We start from the raw sequence: 8964 nt of genomic DNA, 5'->3' as shown, positions 1-8964 counted from the left end.
CAGTCACTCTTTCCAAATGTCCAATAAGGAGCAGAGTGTCATCTTTGCCTAAAGGTGATTGGCAAGCCCAGGCAAAAAGGCTTTCGGCCAGAGACTGCCTGCACTCCTTGATGAGATCAGAAACCTAGAAATAGAGATGAATGATTATCGGTATAAATAAATTACACTGAAGCCTGATCTTATTCCAAAATGTAAACTATGTATCATAAAGGCAAAATATATAAATGTATCTGAATCCATAAGTGACCCTAAAATCTCACCTCTGCAATTCTGAACAAACCCTACTGTTAATTCCTCAATCTTAAGTCCCAACCTCCTCTATAGGACAATTTCTTAAAGGCCTCGGGGCTTCTCTGGTGGTGCAGTGGTTAAGAATCAGCCTGCCAATCCAGGGGACACGGGTTCAAGCCCTGGTCTGGGAAGATCCCACATGCCGTGGCACAACTAAGCCCGTGCGTCACAACTATTGAGCCTGTGCTCTAGAGCCCACGAGCCATAACTACTGAGCCCGCATGCCACAACTACTGAAGCCCACGCACCTAGAGCCCATGCTCTGCAACAAGAGAAGCCACCACAATGAGAAGCCCGCACACCGCAACAAAGAGTAGCCCCCGCTCGCTGCAACTAGAGGAAGCCGGCGCACAGCAATAAAGACCCAACGCAGCCAAAAATAAATTAAAAAAAAAAAATTTTCTTAAAGGGCTCATTCCAGAAAAAGTGCCAGCATGGCACATAGCGACTAGAAAGAGGCTGAAACAAGTGCAAGTCAATTTCATGGACACAACTGCCTATACACTTTCCTAGGCATTGTTAATTTTCCTATGCCTGTATTAGAAGAATGTTCTAAGTGACATGACTTTTCTGCCTCCAAGATGTGACACAGACAACCCGTGAATTGATGTCATTGAACCCTTGCCTCTTTTCGATGTTTTTCACTGCCTAAACCTCTCTCACGCTGTAGTTTCTCAAACTCGTTGTTAACATCAATCTGTGACACAAGAGTAAGAACTTTGTAAGTCAATCCTTGCTCCATCAGCTCATCAGTAAACCGTGTTGTCATGGAAACCAGCTCTGGACTGCAATGAAAATAATCAATAAAGTTATAATGAACAGTAATGTTTATACTTTCTCATCACATGGATATAGCAAACACTCTTTTGATGATAATGTTAGGTTACTGGAAACAACCAGGATGAGTTATAACCTAGCTCTTGCCATTCTTTTTAGATCTTTGTGTTTCAATAAACTTCTAACCATAAATAACTGAATTACCTTTCATTTGTAAACAAAATTTAAACTGTTGTGTCATTCTTGGCAGAATAAGGGAGTGATTTATTACTCAACTTAGGTTATACACTTAAATTATACATACTAAAGTGAATTTTGGTTTCTAAAATTATAATTCTTCAAGCAATTTCTAATTAACCCCTTGAAATCCTAGCATGCAAACAGACCTGAGTTCGAGGGTCCATGTCTTTCCTCGTCGAGACTGTATCAAGGCTTTCAGGGAATTTGCAATGCACCGCTTTCCATCCCAGTATAAAAGAACAGCTACTAAGCCTCTGGTGAGGCCAGGAAAATGTGGCTGCTGGTGCTCTCCTAGGAAAGGAAGTTGAGAAATAATTTAGTAAATAAACACATATGTGTTTAGGCTGAGACAAAAATCACTATACCAATGTTCAGTTCAAAGAAATCACAGAACCTTAGGGTTTAAAGGGTCTTAAGAGTCCTCTACTTGGGCTTCCCTGGTGCCGCAGTGGTTGAGAATCCTACTGCCAATGCAGGGGACACGGGTTCGTGCCCCGGTCTGGGAAAATCCCACGTGCCACGGAGCAGCTGGGCCCGTGAGCCATGGCCGCTGAGCCTGCGCGTCCTAAGCCTGTGCTCCGCAACGGTAGAGGCCACAACAGTGAGAGGCCCGCATACCACAAAAAAAACAAAAACAAAAACATATGAGGCAGAGCAGCACTCTGAGAGGATGACAACATGCTCGAGGATTAGGGCAATGCCACACCTAGAAGATTAGCCCTTGGTACAGCCTACCACTACCCTCAAGTCACAGAGGCAGAAGGTGTTAAAAGATACAGCACTCTCAGACAAACTGATGGGGAATATCAAAAACGATAATAAGGAGATAAGCAATAACCACCAAATGCGTACTGCCAAAAAAAAAAAAAAAAAGTCCTCTACTTCAAACATCTACCCATTGTTTTATCTCTTTCACAAAAAGTCTTTCAAATATTTGTATGTTTCTTCCCCTAGTAAATTAAATAACATTTTCTTATGTTTCAGTTTTTACTCGCCCTTTTTTTGCAGTACGCGGGCCTCTCACTGTTGTGGCCTCTCTCTTTGCGGAGCACAGGCTCCAGACGCACAGGCTCAGCAGCCACGACTCACGGGCCTAGCCGCTCCGCAGCATGTGGGATCTTCCCGGACCGGGGCATGAACCCGTGTCCCCTGCATTGGCAGGCAGACTCTCAACCACTGCACCACCAGGGAAGCCCTACTCGCCCTTTAAAACTGCTCTCCTTTGAGTAAGTTCTACTTTGTCTTTTCTGAACTACTTTGCCTCTAGTTTCTGTTTCATTTCCTATGGTATTTTTCGCCCCTTGGCCCAATCGCTCTTACACTCTACTCCCTTCTGTTCCCCAAATTCATCTCACTGCCTCACACCTCTTACAGGCAATTTCTTCTGTCTAGATGCCCTCTGTCTTCCTGAGTGCACACCTACTCCACCTGACATATGCCTACTCATTTTTCAACAACTACCGTAAGCCTCGTTATCTTTGTGGACTTCCCTGTACAACCTGAGGTCAATTTAAATGCCTCCCCTCTGGACCATCCCTAAACCATGCATTAATCTACTTAATGGTGGCATAGTTATTGGTTTCCATGTCTTTCTCAATTACTAGACCATGAGCTCCTTTACACTAGTTGAAGTTTTATTCATCTTTATATCCCTGGAGTCTTAACACAGTGCCTGGCCCATTATATGCACAGAAAAAATAACTGTTAAATGAAGTTTTGAGTTAAACTCAAAATTCAAGCATGTCCAGTTAACATCTGCATCACAGAACGGGAAAATGACCTTAGTCATTCTCAATATCATGTTTCTTTTAATGCAGCCTTAGGTCAAAAAGGATTCTGGCAGCCACATGCTATCTTCAGACATATTAGACTTTCTTTCAATTAAAATGCCCACCTGGCTTCTTCACATGGTTCCCTTGCTATAATTAAAATGAACTGCTTATTTTATGGAAATTTCAATCTTTTCTCTCTACAGCAGCCAGAGAAATAATTTCAGTTATTCTGGATTCTGCAACTCCTGCTTAAAGCCCCTGCCAACAACCTCCCACTGTAATTAGAATAAAATCCAAATAATCTTCATGGCCTGCAAGACTATTATCCGACTCCTGCTCTGTCCTCGTCTTCCTTCATTCTCCCTAGTTCCTGATGTTCCAGCCACAGTGGTCTTTGTATCCTTCAGCAGGCCTTTATTTGCACCTTGAGCTGTCTACTCTCCCTGGAACGCCCTTCCCCAACAACTCTGCTATCTTGTCATCATGCAGGTCGCAGATCAAATGTCCCAATCTCAGAGAGGCCTTCCCTAAATACCCTACTTACAGGTGCCCCCTATCACCCCCCATGTCTCTATATCCCACTGCCTTGTTTTATTTTCTTCCTAGAACTCAGTATTATCGAAATTATCTTATTCTTTATTCATTATCTGAATCATCCCCTCAAAAAGAAACTCCAAAAAAGCAGTGACCTTACCTTCTTACTCATTATATGACAATAAATGCTTTCTGCTACAAAACTTCTGAGATGCAGTCATTCTTTGCTAGTCAATTACCATGAAAAAGTCTATCTTAAAACAGTTAAATTTCCTTTAACAACTCTGATCACTAAACTAAAGCCTTCCAATTAGTCAAAAATAAACAAAAGGAAACACTGTGAATATCAAATAAACTACATCTTTAGAAATTATTTTGGAATCTAAATGATATAATATTTTAAATTACAAATGAATAATTTTACATTTATGTACTACCTTACCAAAGGTTCAGTTAAATGTCAACCTACCAGCAAGGAGAAGCTCAACAGCTGCCAATTCTCCAATATCAAAAAGGTCACTGAGGATAAAGGCTTCTTTAATAAGCTGTTCAGGAAGAAGTCGGGTTCCCTGTTGACCCTGGATAGCAACTCCCTCTGTACTGGCTTTCTGAACCTTCTCATGTTGTTGAACATTTTTTGGCTACAACAATAAAAATAAATAAATAGGATCATGTAATGACAATAGCACATGGAGACAAGGTAAATTTTTACCTAGAGAAGTTTATTCACAAGGCAGTCTGGTAAAGTGACAAACAGGAGCATTGCTTATCAGACAAAGGTCTAACTATCAGATATAGTTAGACCTTTATGAGGTAACATTTCACATCACTTTCAACTTTTTATACTGTTATTACCTTCTCAATAACTGCTTCTGCTAAACTCTGAACTAAAAAATGTTGAGAAATCACACAAAATAGCATACTATTTTTCAACTGTCTAAGAAACTTTCCAAGTATATCTTTAATAAATATAAAAACAATAAATCTTCAAGTGGGAAATAGCAAATTGAAAAGAATTATAGAATTAATTAGTAGGGCTAATGATAGCTTATTAGTATGTTATTTTAAAATGTAGTCTTATTTGCAAAAAGGCTTACTTGGTGCAAATATTTAACAAATAACATATAGTATAGAATTACTTAACAGATCATAAAATCTTAGGTATTTACACCTTGAAAAATGCCATACAGTCATTTAATTCAACTGCTCTATTAACAGAATGGAAAAACTGATGCCCAGATAAGTCAGGTGACTTGCCTGTGGTCATACAACTCTTTAGTGGTAGAGCCAAGACTGGAACTCAGCTCAACTGGCTCCCAGGCTAGGGCTCTTAAATAGTTCTTAGATGGTCTTGCTGGTCTATAAAAAAAAATTGTCAAGCAGCAGGGAAAGGACCTTCCAAATATGAATCCCTGCCACTGAAGTACTCTACCCCTGGTTGAAAAGTACGTCAAGATGCAGTGATTAACAATATGTAAGAATTAACTGCTAACACAACTTACATAGCATTATGACGAGTTAAAATGTTGAAGTGTACCTGGGAATAAATAAAATAATCAATCTTACTAAGCTTAGACAGATTTACTATAAGTCAGAAATTCCAAGGAGGCTCATATTTCTGAAATATACGGAACTTTCTAAATTGTATTCAAATACTATTAAGATATCTCCTAGCTAGAGATAAATACAATATTAACTTCTATGGAGAAGAGAAAAAAGATAATAATTGCTCCCAGGAAACTTCCATTTTTAGAAAAAACTTGAATCAATGGACTAGAACAAGTAACATTTCATTTACATGCATTAAGAATTTACTTGCTCCTTCAATCTTTAAAGGAAAAAGCAAATCCAAGAAGCAAAAAAAGAAAATTTCCTACTGGGTTTCTGAACAATGAGATGAAGTCAGGTTTGTGTTTCTTCAAAATCATGTCAAGAAGGTGAACAGCTTCAGGTTGTCTTCTCCAAAGAGCATTTCCCACAGTCTGCCAAATGTCTTTGTAAGGACCCCACAGACTAGCAGCTTAAAGAAAAAAAAATAAAAATCAGCATCAAATAAAACATATATTTGGAAAGTAAGGTAAGGTTATCGTCTATACATTTTAGTCATGCTCACAGCTTTTTTTTTTCTCACAGCTACTTTTAAATATAAGGAGCTATATATACAAACCAAAGATTAATATAAAAGAATATTAGAATTCATAAGCAATAATATAAACGTCATTTTACCTAACTTAATATAAAGTAAATCCTGACTTTAAATTGGAGTATCAGCTGAACATGGTTTTGTCACTTAATATTAGTTATGTGACATGGAGTGAGAAAATAACCTCTTTGAACTTCAGTTTCCTTTTATATAAAATAGGGAGATCACCTGCTTCATAGGGTTGAATAAATTAAATGAGATAAACTAGGTAAAACATACAATATAGTGTCTGGCATATCATAGTCACTCAATAAATGTAACTGCCTTTCCTTCCCTCCCTATCATCCAGAGGAAAAGCAAGAATAGGGGGGAGAAATCAGATTCTATAAAACCTGGAAGCCGAAAAAATAAGTTTTTATTTTGGCTGGGACACTAGCTATTAAAAAATAACATAGAAATATGGAATTCTTTTGTAAACTCATATAAAAAGGATCACATTTTGCTTTGTAAAGGTAATAACAATAATAAGTAATACTTAGAGAGCTTTTGCTACTAAGCATCGTTAGAAAAACACAACCTGGAAGCCCAAAGTTTCTGTTTGCAAACAATCAGATATGGCACCCCTGTGTTTATAAAGACTCTGAAAGAGAAACTAATCAAAACCGCTCACTCACTCAACAGATGAACTAACTATAGCTTAAACCGTAAACGGTGGTCTGCAAACATGTTTAACTGCAATCTGAGGAAACACAAATCTCACTAAAGTCACCAGAACAGTCAGAATGACATGCAAGATAACCTAACTAAATGCATTACAATCTTATGAACAATGTTATAAGAAGGCAATTTACTGGGCAAATTTTTTTTTTTTTTAAAAAAGGATGTGCAGGTTGGGCTTCCCTGGTGGCGCAGTGGTTGAGAGTCTGCCTGCCGATGCAGGGGACACGGGTTCGCGCCCCGGTCCGGGAAGATCCCACATGCTGCGGAGCGCCTGGGCCCGTGAGCCATGGCCGCTGAGCCTGAGCGTCCGGAGCCTGTGCTCCGCAGCGGGAGAGGCCACAACAGTGAGAGGCCCGCGTACCGCAAAAAAAAAAAGAAAAAAAGTGCAGGGAGAGGACAGACTAAACCAGTCAAGCTGGGTCAGCCATTCACTCAACAAACATTTACTGAGGGTCATGCATGTGCCAGAGACTACAGAGCAAGCAAGACAGACAAGATCCCAGGCCTCAGAGAACTTATAGATTGACAAGAAAGACAGGCATTAAATGCAGGATTCAAAACACAACTACCGGGGCTTCCCTAGTGGCACAGTGGTTAAGAATCCTCCTCCCAATGCAGGGGACAAGGGTTCGAGCCCTGGTCCAGGAAGATCCCACGTGCCACGGAGCAACTAAGCCCGTGCGCCACAACTGAACCTGCGCTCTAGGGCCCGCGAGCCACAACTACTGAAGCCCGCGTGCCTAGAGCCCGTGCTCTGCAGCAAGAGAAGCCACCGCAATGAAAGGGCCGCACACTGCAACGAAGAGTAGCCCCTACTCTCCACAACTAGAGAAAGCCCACGGACAGCAACGAAGACCCAATGCAGCCAAAAATTAAAATTAAAAAAAAAAAAACAAACGAACTACCAGTCTAACGGAGAGGTACAGAGTGCTATGTGAACATATAAAAGGAAGACTCTAACCTAATCTGAAGGGCAGAGCAGGAAGTTTTGCATCAGGTCTTTGGTGTGGGGATGTGGAGGTCTAGACATCACCATGTCTAGACCTTACATAGAGACAACCATCCAACTCCCTGCTTTGCTTCTCCTGTTTTGATCCTAAACTTGCCAATCTTCTAATGAAAAATATAGCTTGTCATATAAATTTCTAGAATTAAAAATGTGCTGATGAAATGAGTACCCATGCAGATGTACTTCCCACTAAAGATCAATTAATCGACATACTGGTTTATATATCTGTCTTTTCCCAATGTGATCAGAGAACATCAATTACTGGAATCTACTCAACTGTGGATACACTAACAAACATCACAGTTCCAGGCCTGCCAAAATGAGGACCTGACCCTGGATCCTGGTGACTGCCTGTGAGGTGCTAGTTGGATGATGACTAACTGACATTCCCTAGAGATCATCTTCTTGGCTCTTTCCAGCTGCAAAGGACAGAGTAGGTTTGAGCCTTGTATTCCTGGCCAAGATGGAAATTTCCCTGTTAGTAAATGGGAATGTTTCAAGTAGTAGATGACAAAATGAAATTGGACAATGGTGTGACCAGTGGACTAACTAGAATATGAAGTGTCAGGCCCCAAGGATGTTGGGTAGGTAAGCTACTCATGAGGTGATGGAACCTTAACCAGGATGAGGGCAGTAAAGTAGAAAGGCAAGGTCTGTTGGTAGAGTCAGAACTGGTAACTGATTGGCACAGGGGATGAAGGAAAGTTATCAAAAATGACTTGCAGGCAAATGTGAAACTTGCCTTACCACAGGTATTTTTAAAACCTGACAGGGGACTTCCCTGGTGGCGCAGTGGTTAAGAATCCGCCTGCCAATGCAGGGGACACGGGTTCGAGCCCTGGTCCGGGAAGATCCCACATGCCGCAGAGCAACTAAGCCCGTGTGCCACAACTACTGAGCCCATGTGCCACAACTACTGAAGCTCGCATGCCTAGAGCCCGTGCCCCACAAGAGAAGCCACTGCAATGAGAAGCCCACACACCACAACGAAGAGTAGCCCCCGCTAGCCACAACTAGAGAAAGCCCGCACGCAGCAACGAAGACCCAACGCAGCCATAAATAAATAAATAAATTTATAAATAAATAAAACCTGACAAAAAGCGAACAAAAGTAAACTGTCTATAAAAGTAATACTCAACAGAACCCCTGAAGAATAACTTTCTTTGCACTATACATACTTAGTTTGAATAAGCGCAGTGAATTCTGAGAATTCCACTTCCCCCCCATTTGTGGGGAGGCATCCAATAACAGATCAAAAATCTACACTAAAAAACCCCACAGATACCAGCCTCCTGAGTCCATCATTAACATCAACACATCACAGAAGGTAGTTGCAACAAAGATTTATATTCATTTTGTCTTTGGTTTGACTAATTTTGGTAAATATCTCCCTGTTATCGATTACAGATGAAAGGAGGCTATAATTTTTCCAAATTACTAAATATGTATTTTTAACATAAGTTATTTGATTGTTTGAG

General features: G+C 40.5%; 1 protein-coding gene across 1 annotated transcript in view; it reads right to left on the bottom strand.

Moving 5' to 3' along the window:
- The window catches only part of NUP205 (nucleoporin 205), an 82691-nt gene that overhangs the window by 70021 nt on the left and 3706 nt on the right, over positions 1–8964 (bottom strand). Inside the window, exons 2-6 of the mRNA XM_007466585.1 lie at positions 5492–5634; positions 4084–4255; positions 1455–1599; positions 917–1076; positions 13–124 (exon numbers count right to left, since the gene is read on the bottom strand). Coding sequence (XP_007466647.1) covers positions 13–124; positions 917–1076; positions 1455–1599; positions 4084–4255; positions 5492–5634 — 732 coding nt within the window. The remainder of the gene's footprint in view (positions 1–12; positions 125–916; positions 1077–1454; positions 1600–4083; positions 4256–5491; positions 5635–8964) is intronic.

This window comes from Lipotes vexillifer, unplaced genomic scaffold, assembly GCF_000442215.2.
Source record: "Lipotes vexillifer unplaced genomic scaffold, Lipotes_vexillifer_v1.1 scaffold71, whole genome shotgun sequence".
Classification (NCBI taxonomy): domain Eukaryota; kingdom Metazoa; phylum Chordata; class Mammalia; order Artiodactyla; family Lipotidae; genus Lipotes; species Lipotes vexillifer.
This window is presented reverse-complemented; position numbering and strand designations above follow the sequence as displayed.